A 19,548-nucleotide genomic window follows, 5' to 3' on the forward strand; every position below is an offset into this window, starting at 1 on the left:
CTCTTGAGTCAGAGTCTGTCGCTTAAATGACATATTTCATATCTTAAATCTCAAAATAAAATAACGGCTTCTAATTTCACAAATAAACTGTGGCTCTTTAAGCTTTTCCCCAAAGGCTTCTAATCCCGTCTCAATCCAAGCATTTATTTAAAAAAATATGATATTTTTATATATTTGATCAGATGTCACTTGAGACATTTCATGGACAACTTCGTTTTCAAACGAGGGAGACACCACTGGTTTGACGTTTGCACCATTTCACGGTGTTTTATCTATACATTTTTAATTCTTCCCAACAATTAAACTCCAAATTCAACATGTTAACCTTTTCTTGTTACAAATTACTAGAATAATCGATCAATTTTGTCTATACATATTTTAAACTTTTTAATAATTAGATTAAAATTTCATATATATACATCTACGATTTAATAAATTTTTGAAATAAACGAGAATCGAATTTAGATGACTGTGACCTTAAAAAAAAGCTTATCAGATACTCATATACAAGATAACTTCAAGAATAAAGTTTTGGTAATCAAAATCATAACCCAGCTAATACCATCACATAAGCTAGTGACAGATATTTTTTTTTTAAAAAAAAAGAAGTAAAAAAGGTCAAACAGACAGTTTCATTTTAAATTTTTATTTTAATTAGTTTTATCTTGCTTCCTCTCCACTTTCCTTAAATTATAATAACTTTGTTTATACTGCTTTTTTTATAAAATGTGTGCTAGCTTTTCTGCAATACCTCCCTCCCACTCTGTCATCTCTTTCTCTCCTCCAACTTTTTAAGTGACTTCCAACATCCACAACACAACTTTCATCCTCTCATAGTTCTCATTCTTGAGCTTATACACACACACACACACACACAACTTTTCAAGAACATTTTTTTTTCATTTTGTAACTAAATATTATGGAAAGAGATAAGATATGGAATTCTTTACAATTTGGTATGGAAATTCAAGGCAATGAGCTAAATGGTACTTCACAACAATTACCCAGCTGTTATTTTAATGCAAACTGGGATAATTCAATGGATCAAAGTGATCCTTTTGAGTCTGCTTTAAGTTCTATAGTCTCATCACCTGCAACTTCAAATCTTGGACTTCAGCCTAAAAATTCTAGTGATCATCAACAAAACAACATTGTTTTGAGAGAACTTATTGGTAGATTAGGTAGTTTTTGTAATTCTGGTGATTTGTATAATAATACTAATAGTACTAATACTTCTTGTTATAATACTCCTTTGAGTTCTCCTCCAAGATTGAATCTTTCTGTCATGGATCATCAGATCACTACTGGGAATTTGCCCTTTTCACCTGATCCTGGTTTTGCAGAAAGGGCTGCTAAGTTTTCTTGTTTTGGGAATGGGATTACAGGGAATTTGCCACAAGTTGGTGGATCTCAGCTGGGAATTCAAGAAAACAAAAATGGTTTCTTGAATGAAGGCAAATTGAAGATATTGTCAAGGTCATCAAGTTCAGAGAAAGTTGAGGTCGGTGGTGATTCTATGGAGGAATCTTCAGTTTCTGAGCAGATCCCAGGTGGAGAAATTGGAGTAAAAGGACAGAAAGATGGTAATGTTAAGAAAAGGAAAACAATTCCAAGAGGAAAAGCAAAGGAAATGATGTCTGGTCCCTCTGCTAGAGAAACTAAGGTAATTCAACTAGCTCTTGAATTTTTGTGACATTTTGAAGTTGAATTATGGATATATGTGTGTGAAGTTTGTGTATTGAATTAAATTTATAGGCTGCAGATGAGAATGATGAATATAAGTCGAAGAAGAGCAAGGCAGATGAAGGAAATCAGAAACAAAGTAAAGACAATTCTAAGCCTCCAGAGCCTCCGAAGGACTACATTCATGTTAGAGCAAGAAGGGGACAGGCCACAGATAGTCATAGTTTAGCTGAAAGAGTAAGAATTCAGGACTTTATAGCTTTTGATATTTGTTACGACCATCATTAGTAGAATTAAGTAGATCAGCATTTTAATTACCAATTTTCTCGATAGGTTCGGAGAGAAAAAATTAGTGAAAGGATGAAGTTCCTTCAAGATCTTGTTCCCGGCTGCAATAAGGTAATTAGCAGCTTTTTCGCTGTACTAGATGAAAAAACATGTAATTGGGTTTTATGACAACATTTGTGAAGGAAGTTCTAAATTGAGATTAAATTTTGATTTTAGGTGACTGGAAAAGCAGTTATGTTGGACGAGATTATAAACTATGTGCAGTCATTGCAACAGCAAGTTGAGGTAAATTTAGACTATTTCAAGTCCAAACTAGTTGCGGCAATTCAGAATATCTGAGTACTATTTGCTTTGTGTTTCTTTCAGTTCCTTTCAATGAAATTATCAACCGTCAATCCTAGATTGGACTTTAACATGGAAGACATTCTTTCAAAAGATGTAAGTTGGCCACAATTTCAGTGCTTAATGTTTCATGCCAATTCTGTTTTGTAGTTCATTACTAATCATAAATGTATCTTTGTGCTAATTTCCAGATTTTCCAATCTTGTGGTTCCTTGCCCCAAAACATGTATCCTGGGGATGCATCGACTCAGACTTTCCCTTATGCATTACAGTCTCAGCAAGGATCTAATCTACATAGTTACATGATGCCTAATGGAACAAAAAGTCAGTCACTAATGAATTCTTTAACAGCTACAATTCGTAGAAATCCGGGCATGCAACATCCGCCAACTGATGGATATAATACAGGCATTGCCTCTCAGGTACTTGAAATTTGCATTGGTGATGAAAACTTAGAAAGTTTAGATCTTTTTTCATGTGGCCAATAGTACCATTAACAGAAGGCAAGCTGCAGAATGGCCTAGTTTAAAGTATAAACGGCACACGTACTTACGATGATGTCTTGTTTTCATGTTCAGATGCCATCATACTGGGATGATGACCTCCAAAATGTTGTGCAGATGGGATTTGGCCAAAATCAACAACAAAACTTTCATGGTGAGTAAAATTTATATTTGAATAATTATTTTTGATGATATTTATTTTCATCTTCATATATTGCTTTTAAGTTCTCCGATGTATTAAGCTTTTCCTAGGGCGTCATGTATGGCCTGCTAAATAGAAATACCGAAACAACACAAGTACAATTATTTAGGACAATTGATATAGTTTCAAATTAGGAAAGGTATTTTACATTAATATTTTTTTAGGAAGAAGGTAGAGCTGCTTTCAAGTTTTTGATATAGAATTTCCTCTTGCAGCACTACTTCGTCGATGCATATTCATACACATATCCCAAACCACAGCCTCAATTAATAGTTAGAAGATTAGTAGATAAGTGTATCACAAGAATTAATCCTGTATCATCTTATGTGCAGCACTTTCAAATGCAGCCTCAGATGCCACAAACCATATGAAAGTTGAGCCATGAACAGTGCCTGTCAGCATTACTGAATTGATTTGAGGCCCCAACTGATGAGGGGTAGCTGTATATACAGAGACAGGCAATGCAGAAACAAATTTATATCAAGATAATAAGAGGCATTTTTTTCCTCATTCATTCTTGTTTTCTTCTTCACAGTGATTTTTATCTTCGACTAATACAAATTCTTTAGAAATTTTTGAGATTCGTCTATTGTATAATTTAGAACTAATCACGGCAAAGTGATGTCCAAAACTCTACAACCACATGTAGTATATTGTGATAGCATTGTAACAATGGCGTTGTAGGGTCATGAGAAAGAAACATATCACTGTAAGCTTTTGTATCTTCCCCATTGTATCTTAACTTTTCAGAAACTTCTCATCAATGTATCTACCTTATGACAATGTTATATCTTGTGGTAATATTTTACTTTATTCTTGCTGATTCTTGAGCTTTGCTGCTGCACAAACTTTATGGTACCTTAAATATCTCAGGTTTGTAGAGTGTTTGTCCTTTTTACTGCAAATTTTAAAAGTTTGGCCATATTATCGCAATTCAAGCAGTCACCTTTTTTACCGCATGTGATTTTAATTCCGAAACTACAAATCATATGTAAGATGTATTAAGTGATACACATTACTGTGATGCTATTTTTTAATTTTTTGACAGACGCATTTTAGGGATGCTCATAAGTACGCACTTCAGAGATGCACAACTCACGTGTGTGAAAATGCACATATACTTTTAATCGGATACCCATGTCGAAAATGTGTATTATGTGTGAAAATTTGGGATCTGTGTTCAAACTACCCCTTCTAGGCATTTATCAATTTGTGTAGGGAACTATGTTTATATATAACGGAAAAAAAAAAGGCAAGCAGAACTTGCTGCTTTTTCTTCCATTGTAATATTTCAGGAGATGATTGCTGCAATAATAAGGTAAAACAGTTATTTAGTAACCAAAAAAAAAGTGAACTCCATATCTAAAGTAGCAATCAATTACAGGACTCCATATCTTCGATTCAATTATTATAATTTACATCAAACAGGAAAAGAACTACTTGATGCTGTTCTATCTTCCAAGATTGTCAAAATCATTAGCAGCAAGAATTAGATAGAGGAGGGTAATGACAACAGGATGGTAGTTAAAATTGCGTAAATCATGCAGGATTAGATTTGTAATCACTAACAGCTGTTTGTGGGGACAATTGGATTGTTATGTCTAGATGGTTGATTAAAGGTCAAGAACATTGTCAAGTTTTTTTAAGCAGCTGGAATCCTAAGTCATTTGAAAATTCAGTCTTCTGATAACCGGTCATTACTTAAGGGGCCTTTTGCATCATGGGATTTCAACCCGGTAAACAGAAACGGGAATGAGTTTCTAATACGTTTTTGTATTGAAACCTCGTTCTCATTCCTGTTAACCGGATTTAAACCCCATGATCCAAACCAGCACTTACTGCTCAGAAAAAGGCAGCAAACAAAAATTTTCTTTAGCCTATTCTGAATCTTCCTTTTCCGGAGGCCGTGTTTGACATGATATTCAAGCGTTTACTAGAATCCAAACCACGGAAACTTCTTTTTGAGATATACGGGTAATAAATTGTTACCTACATGAGGACATTTCCTTGATGTGATGATGCGGGAGTTTAGTGCAACTGATGCACTGAGTATGTCGTTTAGAATCTTCCTTTTATATTATCCAACTTTCAGAATGAAGTGAAAGGAGCATTAAATCCCAGGTTGGCGACAGTGAAGGTATGACTTGGCTAAGGTTCAATTCAACATTGCAATCTTATCAACTTTAGAACATTGGGCAAAAAAATCCTTGAAAAGTTTGGATTAGTAGGAGAATAAAGTAGTGGTGTTCTGATCAAGATTGTTAGATCAAAAGCTGATAGATTGATACCTTTGTAACATGGACAAACTTTCCGGGGAATGCTGAAAATCTATCTTATTTAGCAGGGTTAAAATATCAAGAAATGTTATCAGCAAAACCCAAACTTCAATTTTATTTTCCCGTATTCTACTTAAACTCGACTGTAACCCTGTTTAGATTTGGCGTTTTTCAACAAAACCTCGTCATTTTACATAAATTTAAAAAACCAAAAGATTTGAACAACAAATTAGTTAGAAAATTGTCGAACTTGTACTTATAAGTTGAGAAAAGCCAAGTATTACCGTAGAATAGTGCATAAAATTTAAAATTTTGTTAATCGGTCCTGAATTGTCCATGTCAAAAAAAATTGTAGGGTCTTGGAATATAATCAAGTAGTGCTAAAGAAATGAATTGTGGTACCAAGGTTTAGGAAAAAACGCAGCAGTGAAATGAACTATTTAATCGAGTATTATTAGTTGGAACTATTGAATATTGGCATTGATGGAGACTGGGAAGCTAATTACAAACACCCATTAAAGCAGGATTCTATCCTATTCGAGCCTAACTATTGTTCAAACTATTACTTAAACTCCTTAAATGTCACAAGTTAGATTTTTACTGTTGCAGCATGATGGACACTTTCTTGTTTTTCTGGTCTCGCTGGCTGACAAGAGTTTGAGAGTTCCAGTTTCAGTAAAATAAGCGGACTAATAGATTATTTTAATAAATCAGTCCTACCCGTTATAAAATTGAATATTTTGTAAATTTTGGAAAATATAAACTTGTTTGACATTTTTAGTAACTACATTCTTTCCGGCCATGGTCTTCACTGAAACAGTTCCGTGGAGTATTAACATTATTTTTTGTAAATCATACCCTCCTTAGACTAACATCTAATTTATTTTTTCAAGTGTGATATGCCGAGATTATCTTAGGTTTGGTTATATAAAGTTGTGCAATAATTGCATTGTGCAACTGGTTGATGAGGACAATCATGCTCAAGCATCATTTAACTGCATGTTTAAGGCATTGGATTTGAACTTGGGTTGTTGGTCCATAGTACCAAGGCTATTAGAAGGAGCTAAAGGAAAGTGTTCTTGCTCTATGAATAATAATTAGTGATCACAATCAATTTTCACCATTAAAACTTACAAGGGTGGTCCTAAAACAGGCTGTCAATCTTCCTAGAACTACCCTGCTTCACTTTATGTCTCTTTCTGTAATCTAAATCAGATTATGCTTTAACTTAGGTTGTTGGATACTCTATGATTGAATTGATCGACTTCAAAAACACAGGCTGTGAGGATTTGTGATATGCTTTCGTCTACCAGAGGGGCCATTTATCCTCCAAGATAAGTGCATTATCGCCATTCTTTAAGGTTGCGTCAACCTTGTACAGTTTGATCCACTCAGAAAATGGACCTGAAGCTAACTATTTAGTAAATGGATATGGATACTTGTATTATTAATCGAGCAAACACTGAGATAGTCAGATAGCATTTTGGAGAAACAGTTGTCAAGTCATCTTGTTGAAGACATAGGTTCAAACTATACATTGCTGTAACATCCATTCATGCACTTACGAACACCTTATATACTTGAACCAAACCAAACACACCTAGTGCATCGGCTCATAGAGTATGGTCCGAAGATTAAAAAAAAGGGAAGCAAATTTACCTCGAGTAGAGAGACTGTTTCCACGTAGACCTCATGCTTTGAAACTTCTATATACTAGTAAAACACAATATGGGTTGGTTTGAGAAACCTGGCCTACTTGTATTTTTTTTCTACCTCCAGTTCAAGTACAAGACCTTCTACAAATGGTCCACAAGTATTTATGTATCTGTATAGTATGAGTAAAATATGTATAATTATCAAATTATGTAGATTATAATACTTTCTTCTTTATATGCATCAAGGTATGACTACTAGTGAAGACAATCTCACAAGCATTTTGTTGTATGGTCTCCTGAACATGATGTGATGGATTCCATGTAAATCACACAAAATGGAGAAGAAAGGCTGCCAAAGCAACTAGTTGTCAAGTGTTTGGTTTTGCCTAAGATTACCACATACACCAAAGGATGTACACTCAACACACCATTCTCATCCATTAGGAGATTGCCCCCTATCCTCTTGACATCAAAACCAGACAATTCAAATTCCATCACATTGTAAACTTCAATTTATTTATTTTATTCCCTTCGAAGTTCAAAGGACCACTTTATCAAAAACTTATTTCTGTAACATAATGTTCAATAACTTGACTGAATCTTTTTTCCTGAATACCAGAAAAAGAGTTTTTATATGCTTAATTTGTGTCATTGTCATCTCAAAAACAACAAGAATACAATACAACAAGAATACAATACGGTACTTATATGATGTAGTAAGAATCTACCAAGAGCTACGTCACTGGCGATATTTTTTAGGCTGAATACACACACACTCTTCATCCGTAGCAACATCAGGAGCAACAGGTGAAACAGAAAAACATTTATGAAACCAATCTATTATGCTTTTAGCCATCAATTGCCGAAAGTGATGAAATATAGAACTATGGCTGATGAGCAAATAAAGAGCTTTATGCAACTAATAAGGGAAGAAACAGAAATCGATATTGCAGCAATTGAACAATGATGATCAGTAGTTCCCACAGAAGAATACAACTTGTCAAGATTATTCAAATTCGACATTTCCAAATCCCAACAAATCTTTTGCCAGAAAATTATCAGATCAAGTTTATTTTGTAGGATTACTTGCCCTAAGTTTCCTTAACTAATTCATTAAATGAGATTTAAGCGTTCACCAGTCATCTGTAATTTGTTCATCAAGTATAACGGGAAGGACAAGCCTAACACATGCAAAAGTTAGTGTGCTGAATTTATTATTTCAGTAAGATCAAAGAGATTTTGCCTTACTCTATTAAATATAGTAACTGCTGAAATAAGATATTGATACTCTATGGTTGTTTCCTGCTTAAAAATCTTCCCATACTTGTGAAGCATCCTTTTAGAGACTAAAAATACGACTGATACTGCTCCATTTTATTTTCTCAAACATTCTTTAATTTCTACAAATGTGATGTTCTTAAATCATTATTTCAAACAAAGGCAATTATCATGTTTGAATATAAGATATTCAGCACACTATTATTTCAAACATATGTTTTCCCTGTCACAAATTCAAATCTATGTATCTATACATTGCAACGGTCATACCCTGAGAACCATGATGGTTCTGCCAATCTAGTGGACTCTTCTTCAGATATATAGAATGGCTTAAACTCGTCTCTCCAATGTTGGTCGGCTGTAGTATCTGGTTCCACACCATCATATTTTGTTGTGTTGCAGTCATCATAAACTGGTTCAATGGCTTCCTTAGGAAGCCTGGATTCAGCAAGTAACTGTTTCCATGCTCTAATATCTCTCTCATGCTTCCTTTTCAGTTTATCAATTTGCTTGTAAGCCTTCTCGGTTTCTATCTCAGCTTCTGCAGCTTGGTTCTGATATATCAAATTCAACAAATACTTCAGTTAGATAATTCAAATTATAATCCAGCAAGTTAGATGTAACTGAAAAAGCAACGGAAAAAAGCTCTGATGCAAGATTAGAATTAATATGATGCTTGAGACATACATGCACCTAGCACATTAATAAGCCAATGCAAAGGAAACACATAACAATTGCCATTACATTGGTCTAAAAAGGTATGACATCCATATATGTAATATATCATTCTAACTATCCCCTGAACATATACAAAAATCACACAACCTATTCACTGAGTTCCGAAGGGTCCAAAAAGGTACGACAAACATACATAAAATATATCATTTTAATTTTTAACTACCCCAAATACAAGTCACTTATTTATGTTGTCAAAGCATATTCACTGAACTTAAAAGGTTACATACTGTTAATTGTTGCTATTCCAAAGGAACTTAGTACTGAGCTCGTGGAACTACATCTGATGCAACAAACTTCTCAATTGATCATTATGCATGACGAAAAGTGCAACAGGGGATACATTTTACTTCACATATAGAACATATCATTTTGATTATCCCCAAATACAGGCTACTTCTTTATTCATAACCTGTTTACTGAACTAAAAAAAAGTTAATTATATTGTGAATTGTTGTCATTCTAAACGAACCTTATAATAAGTTCATGGAAACATCTCATGCAACAAAATTTGAAGTTTGATCTTTTGTAATCTCAGAGTAATCCTAGGAAACCAGAAAACGTTCCCAAAAAATTGTTCCAGATGACATGGAAGTGATGATGTGGTAAAATAGGGAGTTTGATCTAATTTATTATTTTTTACATTTAATTATAGCAAGACAAGTTTATTTGGGAAATTTTCTGGGAACATGTTTTGGGTTCCCTTGCATTTCCCTTTAGAATAATGGCATACAGGATGCATTTTTTTTAAAAAAAAAGACTCACCTGGGCAGTAGCAACGGCTTCTTCTGCTTCTTTAAGCCGGACTAGTAGTTCACCAGCAGCTTGTACAGCTTCAGCAGTATCTCTTAATTGAATCTGAAGTCCTCTGTTCTCATCCATAAGATACCGTCGCTCTTTTTCTCTTTCAACTTTTAGTGCAGATATTTCTGCAGCAAGGGTGTTAATGAACTTAGATTCTGTGCCCCTTACTCCGGCTCTGGAAGCTGCTTTCTTGACATCGTCTATTCCATCCCGAATTCTCCTGTGCCTGTCAAGCAATTGAATATGTTTCTCCTGAAGATCTGCATATTGTTCAATCATGCGGGCATGACCCTCCATGGCCATCTGCATCGACACCTTTAGCTCTTCTGAGCATTTCTTTTCTATGTTTAGTTCTTCTTTTTGTTTTTCAGCAAGCATGCGATTAGCTTCAAGCTCAACTCTAAGTTCTTCTGCAAGAGATATCCACTTGCTCTCTGCCTCTGTCCAGTGCATCCGCTCTATTTTTAATTTCTTTTCAGCATCGTCTTCGGAAGACTCAGGAATGGAGCATGACGATGGACCTATACACGGCTCACGTGAATGGTGTAATTGTCGGACAGAACTTCTTTTCATAATAGAATTATGTGAAGTTTCTGTATAATATTTTAGTTGAGTTCTTAGATCTTGAATTTCCTCTACCAATACATCCCTCTCACCCATGTCATGAAAGTTCTGGTAACGTTCCAGCTCATCTCTAACTCTCTGTAACTCAATCTTTGTGCTGAGTAGTTCCGGATGGTTTTCATATTTATCCTTCAAAATCTGCAAAAGATTGATAATTTATAATATCTCATGGGAAAAGTAGATCAAGTTTGATTAACAAATTCCACAGTAACTGGTGAATTTTATTACTCATACCTTGTTCTCATCTTTCAATGATACTAGTTCATCTTCAAGAAAATCTTCAGTAGACAAAATGCCATCCATCAGGCTTTCAAGTCGTCCAATTTTATCTTCTCGTGTTTGCCCAATTATAGCATTGCATTCCCTCTCATGTTTAAATTGTTGGACCTGATATTAGTACCGATGTCAGATGGATTCAAAGAAAAAAAATGGTAAATCTTGTTATCGGTTGAAACAAAACCTACCAGACGATTTAGCTGCATAATTTCTGAGGATTGCTTAGCACAATATTCCTCTAGTGCCATCTCTCTCCTAAAAGCTCCCGCCAAAACTTTTTCTACAGCCTGCAAGATATCATAAAATTATACATTCAACCCAGAAGCTCGACAAAGGTCTTTAAATCAAATTTTTGTTATGCTTTCGGACATACTTTTGGAACTTGCTTCATTGGCTTTTCATCCGTCTGTGACCAATCTTCAACAGCGACTAACTGAAGATCTGAATTTTCATTAGCATCTTCATAATCTTCTACTGAATCCCTAACCTTGCATTTACTGCATAAAAAGGCCACTGGATCTGCGTCTGTAGTTTCATCATCATGACTTTGAGTCTGGACGCCCACATCAACTTTGTGAACTAAAAGTGGTTTAATATCAGCAGGCCTGTAAGAAAACCTGAACGATGACCGCCTTAAACCTGAATTCTGGCGATTATTATCAAGGATATCAAGACCACGCTGGAGACTAGCTGCCAGTTGTTCACTTGGTTGGTTAACTGATCTACCTATTCGAGTGGTCTGGGCATTGAAACATGTACTTTTTGAGGGCTTAGCAAAAGATAGGCGTATAGTCTCCGGGGTCAGGCTACTTTTACTAAGATCTTTCTGTGAAATGGATGTACTTGATGAGGATCTGCTGTTACTAGGTATTGGTGAAACAGTTGGAGTGGGGGACTTCAGAACTGGCAATGGGGAACATGTCACTATGCTTATATCAGATGGATTTGCAGAGTCATCCGAGCTATCTGGAGGAGATCCGTTGGCATCAGTTGGAGAACGAGAGTCAAGAACTGGGAATACCTCACTTGTCACTATGTTGAAATCAGAAGGATTTGCACATTTATCTGAGCTAATTGAAGGGTTTAGTACGGGGTCTATTACATCATCTGCAGATAATTGGCTCAGGGAAGGACTTAGGATATTCATCGCCGAGTTTCTTAAGCTTTTCTCATCCGCTATTTTACTAACAGTGTCAGAAATATAAAGAGCATCAGGCTGACATGGAAAGATATTCTCACTTGTTTGAGATGATTGGGTCAACTTTTCTTCAGAAGTCTTATCAAATTTAAGTTCTTCCATATTTGCAGCAGAATTTTTGGAACCAGATGGTTCCCCGGAATCTATTTCAGATAGGATCTTCTCAGATTCCTTAATTTCCATTTTAGATTCAGTTTTTAGTTCCATTTCCTCAATGGAATCGTTTCCTGTTACTGGTTCCATCGATACCCTTGGAGATAAAATTTTATGTCCTTTCCTAGAGTCCAATTGTTTTGAATCTACTACTTGTACCATTTCAAGTTTCTTCCCATCGCCGCTATTACTTCCTTCAATTCCTGCTAGCAGCAAACCAATTTGCTCAGCTTGTTCAACAATTTCCATCTCTTCATCACCTTCATCATCTATATGAGGTAATGTCATAGGACGATTGAGGCTAAATTTTAGAAGATTTAAACTTCTTCGAGCATTCCACCCAGTTGAATAGCCTCCATTTGGTTCCATACAGTTTCCCATTTGCTTCACTCGATAAAGTTCATCCTGCCATATTCATCCAGCCAAAAAAACTTTTTCTCTAAGTTAAATTTAGTAGCGAAAGGGAATATGATTTTTGGTGTGAAGTAGAAAGCGAAAGAGCAGGAACCTTAAGTTGTCGTATCACTTCTCGCAAGACATTTACGTCATCCTGCATCTCTTCATTAACAACTGCCTTATTCTTGACTGCCTTTGCACGTTGGGCAAATCTCAGTGTACCAAGTGTCTCACTTTTACAGCTGCATTTTAGAATCATGTAGAAGTGTAAATTTAGTTGGGGGAGAAGAAAAAGCAAAATGAAAAGGTGCAATCTGATAAAAAATAGTAAGATTTTAATATCACCTTTGTGCTGGAGATATAGCACAAACCATTGCTAATTTGGCATTTCCTCCAAGGGACTCCTGCAACAAGAATGTCAGCTTCGAATCCCTGTACGGTATATGCCTCTGCTTTCCCGTTTGAGAAACTTCAGCCAAGATGTTTATCAGGTTCCTGAAAAGCAGATCACAACCATATGAAAATCATGTGACGATGACCATAAAAGAATCCTAATTACAGATTTTAACTTTCTTATAGCCAAGTTTGACAAAGATCAATAAAAAGAGTTTGAATTTATAGTTTAGCATAAAAATTATAACAATCATGTTATGGACTCGTGAATGTATCAATGAATTAACTACAATGTATTATACAATTACATATAAGATCAGAAATATACTGCCAAACAAACACAAATAATCAACAGTAAACAATCAACAGTTAACAGTTCAACAGCAAAACAATGCAAAGCCTTACCCTAGCTGGGAAAGTGAACGATTGATATTCCCTGCTTCCTTCAAACGATCTCCAGCTGCCCCTGTTAGCTTTTGTCTTTCTGACCCCGCAAGATCAACAAGATTTATTCTACTTGACTTGAAGCAACTTAAGCCATCCGCGACACCCTACAAATAATAAACATATATCAGAGTCTTAGCATACGTACAAAATTCTGAGCAAGTACGAAAGACAACATTACTGTTCTAGAGATACATGGAGACGAGTGCTCTAACACTCATTTATTATTATGTCAGATAATAAGAGAAGTCCTTATAACTTGTGGACGGTTTTAGCGGATATGTAGTAATTTCACAGTATCGTGTCGACTTGTTTATAAAAAAATCAACTGAAAATGGATGTGTGTATATATATATTTATTTATTTAAGAAAGCATCACGTAATATATTTGTTGCTAATGAATACATTTTTACAATTACAAAAGTCTAACCTCGCATTGTAAGACACTGTGAGTAATGAATACAAATCACATCTACAGAATTCTAACCTTGCATCGTGACTCAACAACACAAGTGAAGACACTATGTGAGCGGGAGCTTTCAGTGTTTATACTTGTTGCACCAATCCTTCTGTTTGACAAGCCCTAAATCAATTATATAAATTGCTGGGTTAGTTTCCACCACTGAAATATCAAATTGTAAGGATAATTTCAAAATGACAAACAGCAGTCATGCAATATAATTGTACAAGGTGTAACAAAACTAATCCAATAGATTTGAATTTTCTCGTCGACCCAAAAGCAACGAAAATTTCAACTGACTATCAATGAAGAAATCTAATAATTCAAGAGTACAAAAACTAACTCAATGATCTCTGAATCATTTTAAGAACCATCACACATATATTAACTTTTAAGAAATAGAAAATAAATAAGGATTCAAATGCTATAGAGTCTGAGTATTATATACCTGTCCACCGTAAGACAAAGTATACAACAGGCAACTTATCACCATTATATTACTGTCTTACTAATGTTTGTTCCCTTGACTTTTATTTAAAGACTCTGTGAAACAAGAAGCCGTTGCTTTGTAATTGTGTGAATTTAAAACTACTCCTACCAAAATAAAGATATCCATCAAATCAGTAGGAAGCTAGTACAATGAAAAGTCATAGTATGAACTTTGAAGCATAGTATAGGGAAGTGAAATAATACTATTTTGATACTCATTTAACTTGTCTTTCAGGCACAGTAATAACAAGTATTAAAACTTACCTTCATCAAAAGTTTAGTGACATCCTTCATTGTGCAAACACACTCCTCCCTTAAATTCTCTACATAAACACCAGTTTTGACATCTTCTCTAATCTGGAAAAACCACCAAGATTCAAGATAAGGATAAAAGGATCAGCTAATAGCCAATGTCAAATATGACCTAGCGAAATCACTCTACCTGGAGATTCCTTTGAGTTGGGTCCAACAAATCAGTGATTTGTTCATTATATATCTGCGAGAAAAGCTTAAGGATTTAATGGCGAGTGAATGTGAACTTAATTGAAGTCAATGAATCAATTCTATTAATGCATAACAGGATTCGAAAACAAATTAACCTCTAGGAAAGAACAGCGGCACTGATAACGAAGTTGTTTGTCAGCATGCTTAGCTTGCTCCTGTATATTGTAGAACCAATGTAAGTATGCAAAACAGAGTCTTCTACTGATCTAACCATCATGATAGAATTCCGAACACAGACCTCATCTATGCGGGCGAAAAGTCGTTCAAAAACGCGGGGTGTCAATCCTTGTTGATCACTTGATAGATTTTCTTCCAACAATGCATTGGATGGTCCCCATATAGTATAGGTCTTTCCACTTCCAGTCTGATCAAGTTTTCTATTATTAGTTATGATCATGTAAGCAACACTAAAGATTAAGTGCAAGTACATATGACTTAATATGTTAATAGTATCCTAATAAACATTACATTTTAAACCACCAGAGAAATTATCAGAAACAAAAAGATACCTGTCCGTATGCGAAAACAGAACTGTTAAATCCAGCAAGACAATTTTCCACAAGAGGAGCTCCCACAAGTTGGAAGATATCCATCTGCATATGTACAGTGAACATTAGATTATTCCATGCATTAATCCCCAACGACCAACACCATATCAGCTTTCCGGTAAACTTGCCTGTGTTGAATTAAAATCAGCAACAGAGTCAAAGGTAAATGTCTGTCCAACAATTGACAGAGAATCTGCTGAGTTTTTCTGAACTATCAACTCTCCTTCCTCTTCATCCATATTTGGGGGTCGCATTCGCACTATAACCTATTACACATGACAACAAAAGCAAAAATCAAAGCATATCCTACCATTTCCTTATACTGATTTCTTAAAAAATCATACAACCCCAGAACTTTCACATTGTTACTCTCATTAACTGACGCCCTAAACTAGAGCAGCTTGTATCTCCATCAATTATACAAAACCAATATATCCAAAATATAACAAATAGTTGAGTGCTAAGCATTGAAAATTTTATCTTCCTTGCCTTTCTTCAGATACCAAAAGGAATCTTGAGTTCATATTCATAAACTATTAGTTGCACGGGCACCCTCAGGTATGAGAGAATTACAAGAATTATAATCCACAAACTAAATAGTAAATAACGTACATAAACATAATCCAAATTAACATACATAAACATAAGCTAATTTACGGACTTGAAGATATATAAGAATCATAATCCAGATACTGAACGTTAATATAAAGTACAACAATTCCAAATTAAAATTAAAAAGCTCAAGAATTAAGTAATTTAATTTCAAGAAACAATTAAACAACACTAAACTAAAATTAATTTAAATTCAAGAAAATTTCAAGAACTAGGGTATGAAAATCACACACACACCTGAACTCCAGAATCAGAAGAACCAATAGTTCCTACATTATCAAGAACAATGTCCAAATTAAGCTTCTTCGAGTTCTTCGGAGGCCTCGGAGGAAGCGGAGACTTCAACTTAGCCACCGCCGGAGACAATTTACCGCTTCCACCGACCGGAGAAGCGGAAAAGTCACAGATCGAATTGGAATCTGGCGGAGGAGCATTTTCTTTCGAAATTTTTTGTTTGCGGTTGTGAGATCGATGCTTTGTCGATGAAGAGAGTGGTGGATCTTGATTCTCTCTCAAGATTGAGCTCTTTGGCTGCATAAAATGCTTCATTTGAGAGATAGAGAGAGAGAGAGAGAGAGAGAGAGAGAGAGAGAGAGAGAGCAGAGAGAGTTAGGGTTTTGTGGAGAGAGATGGAGGTAGATGAAGAAAATGAGGATGATTGGGGAAAAGTAGCCGTTGGGTTTTTTTATTTTGAATTGAATTGGAGGTCACGGAGATTCATAAATTATATAGTCTTAATTTTAAATTTATACATATACATACAACCGTCATAATTTCACATGCCTTGTGTTTTTTCCTATTTAAATTTTGTTTGGATCTGCCAGTTTTTGTATTTCGATCCTAGTACATGTTTTTAAAGAGGGTTATCCATTTCTGCACTAATTTTCGTATCGCCAAGCCAGGCTGTGTTTGATATTTCTGTTACAGACACTTAGAGCAGCTTTTTGCTGAATAAGTGTCAGGAAGATTTTTGGTAAATTTTAAAAGTTGCGGTCTGAAAAAGCGTTTTTGGTCTAAAATCTGCTATTAGCAAAAATATGTCTCTCATGCTTTTGCAACACGCTTTTGCAAAAAGCTCTTTTCAGATTTTGCAAGAAATATATATAGTTTCACCATCAAACCTTCTTAAAAATATTATTTTTATATATTATATCTCAAAATATTCATAAATTAAAAAATTACCAAACAATCATCTAATTTGTCTGAAAGCACTTTTTCCACCAGTACTTTTTCAACACCACTCTCAAAGTATATTTTGTTTTCAAAAATCTCTCTTTCTTTCTCAACTGTTATCGTTTCTCTTTTGGTCCCTCTCAATTGTTATCGTTTCTAAGAGAGTGTCGAACGCATATTAATTGATATAGTTTATCAAATTTATATGTAGTTAATTAGTAAAATTAATAAATATATAATTTTAAATTAAATTGAAAATTTCCAATTAAGATCAAATTGTATTAAATGTATAGTATATATGATTGATAAGATTTGAACAATTAACCTTATTTGTATTGTTATATATAATATTGATAATATTAATATTTATTGTTGACGAGATTCGAACATTTTTTGTTGGCATAATTCGAATATCGAAATTGATTTATATTTTTACAAATAATAATATACTCCCTCTAATCCATTACATAAGTCGCTTTGACTTATCTTTACATAATTTTAGGTGTTTTGACTCTATAGTAAAAGTTTTTTATTTTTTAAAATAAAATTATTAGCTTCTAATTTTTATTCAGAAAAACAAAGCTTAAAAAATAATAACTATAACTTCGTGGTCAAATCACCTAAGGTTACGTGCATACAAGTCAAGTGACTTACATGATGGATCAAAAGAAGTATATTTGTTATTGGCAGGATTAGAACCAGAAATTTGAATAATTTTTTTTTTTAATATTTGAATATAATACATGTCATTTTATTAAGAAAATCTAATAATTATGATTGAAAATGATAACCAAACTAACAAGGTAACCAAAATGAGCAGGAGAGCCAAATTATAAATCACTCGTATTATTATAGTATATACTAATTTAAATCATGTGTGATTTACGGGTTCTCGTCAATATTTATATATTTTAAATTATATTTTATATAATTTTATTAAAATTTTAATATAAATAACTAAATACTAAAATTTATAATTATATAATTATAATTTGATTGTGTATAATTTTAAGTTAAGATCCAATAATATTGTATATAATAGTATGGTTTAGAATAGTACATTATTGATGAGATTTGAACCATTAATTTTATTTATAAATAATAACCATTAATTTTATTTATAAAAAATAATTAAATATTTGATGTTGGCGAGATTCAAACATATGAACTTGGTTAGTGTATTATTTTTATATAAATATTAATATTTGTTAGTGGCGGGATTCGAACCTAAAAATATTTTTGTAAATTTATAAATAATTATATAAATGTTTGTTTTTGGCAAAATTTAGACGTGTAAACTTGGGTGGGGTATTCTATTAGTATTTGGATTTATGGGTTTGGTCATTCGATTAAGTGACGGTAATAAACGAAAGAAATAACCAAAAAATGGGTTAATTAAACTACAAATTATATCATATTCTTATTATTATAGTTTAATAATAATATTAATGTTTGTTATTGGCGGGATTCTAACATGTAAACTTGGGTGGTGTATTCTTTTAGTATTTGGATCTAACTGTTCTGATCATTCTATTAAGGAGATCCAACCGTCGTGGTCGACATGGATTACCAAATTACAAATTATATCTCATTCCGATTAATATAATTTATTATTAGTATAGATATTGTTAGGTCACACACACTGTAGAAGGGGGTTGAATACAGTGTTTACTATAATCAAATCGAATTAAAGAACACAAGTAACAGAACACAGATTTTATTCAACACAATAAGCTCTGTTACAATATGGAACTGTTCTCTCTCAGTGATGAACAAATTATCACGAGAGCTGTTATGGTTACAATGAATAATAACTTCGATAATGATAACACTTATAGTGTAAACCCTATGTCTTTGTTTATATACTACATAGTTACAAGATAATGTTCTAATTGATATGGAATATAATTCTGCTTCCTAAATTATATCAACTAGTTATATTTTCTTCGAAGTATTCTATTCTTCATAGAATTCCTTCTTCATGCATATCTCTTCTTGTATTTGTCTTGATCTTCTTTCCTTTCAATCAGTCGTCTGCCTTATCTGAAAGTCTTCTTAAGTCCTGATATTATCTCCTGATAAATATCTCCTGATATCTTAAGTTCTGATAACTTAAGTTCTAATATCTTAAGTCCTGACTTCAGTATAAGTACTGATTTCCAGTTAAGTACTGATTTGTCCTGTTAGTTAAGATCTGAAAACTTAAACACAAATCATATTAGACATGACATTATCAAATATATCTAACAATCCCCCCAACTTGTAAATTAGCATAATATACAAGTTTAACAGATATTTGATGATGTCAAAAATATTAAGTACAAATGCATGAGAATTTTGACTAGATAACTACAACTTACAACCCTTATAGCTTTACCATCCTTAAAGTCTGATAACGGCTTCAGTCTATATACACTTCAGAATTTAAGCAGTTGTAGATCTTCGTCTTGGCTTCAATTTCTGATCTCTTTGATGTCAGGAGTTGTTCTGAGATAGTTCTTCAACAAACATC

General features: G+C 33.8%; 2 protein-coding genes across 2 annotated transcripts; one reads left to right on the forward strand and one right to left on the reverse strand.

The window, feature by feature from the left end:
• The first annotated feature begins 719 nt into the window (after positions 1 to 719).
• Positions 720 to 3,831, forward strand: LOC141724985 (transcription factor bHLH62-like). The gene is made up of 8 exons (XM_074527319.1): positions 720 to 1,663; positions 1,756 to 1,920; positions 2,017 to 2,082; positions 2,188 to 2,256; positions 2,338 to 2,409; positions 2,505 to 2,735; positions 2,892 to 2,970; positions 3,351 to 3,831. Exons 1-8 carry the CDS (start codon positions 920 to 922, stop codon positions 3,401 to 3,403), a joined length of 1,479 nt encoding a protein of 492 aa, XP_074383420.1. The 5' UTR covers positions 720 to 919; the 3' UTR covers positions 3,404 to 3,831.
• A 4,471-nt stretch (positions 3,832 to 8,302) lies between these two features.
• LOC141724987 (kinesin-like protein KIN-12B) lies at positions 8,303 to 16,554 on the reverse strand. The gene is made up of 16 exons (XM_074527320.1): positions 16,101 to 16,554; positions 15,380 to 15,517; positions 15,213 to 15,296; positions 14,942 to 15,067; positions 14,799 to 14,858; positions 14,642 to 14,695; positions 14,464 to 14,556; positions 13,738 to 13,833; positions 13,212 to 13,357; positions 12,759 to 12,908; positions 12,526 to 12,655; positions 11,040 to 12,422; positions 10,855 to 10,953; positions 10,625 to 10,777; positions 9,728 to 10,528; positions 8,303 to 8,781 (listed from the first exon to the last, which is right to left on the reverse strand). The coding sequence occupies exons 1-16, from the start codon at positions 16,410 to 16,412 to the stop codon at positions 8,476 to 8,478; spliced, it is 4,131 nt and encodes a 1,376-aa protein (XP_074383421.1). The 5' UTR covers positions 16,413 to 16,554; the 3' UTR covers positions 8,303 to 8,475.
• Between the last annotated feature and the right edge of the window lie 2,994 nt (positions 16,555 to 19,548).

Source organism: Apium graveolens, chromosome 5 (genome assembly GCF_009905375.1).
Source record: "Apium graveolens cultivar Ventura chromosome 5, ASM990537v1, whole genome shotgun sequence".
Lineage (NCBI taxonomy): Eukaryota > Viridiplantae > Streptophyta > Magnoliopsida > Apiales > Apiaceae > Apium > Apium graveolens.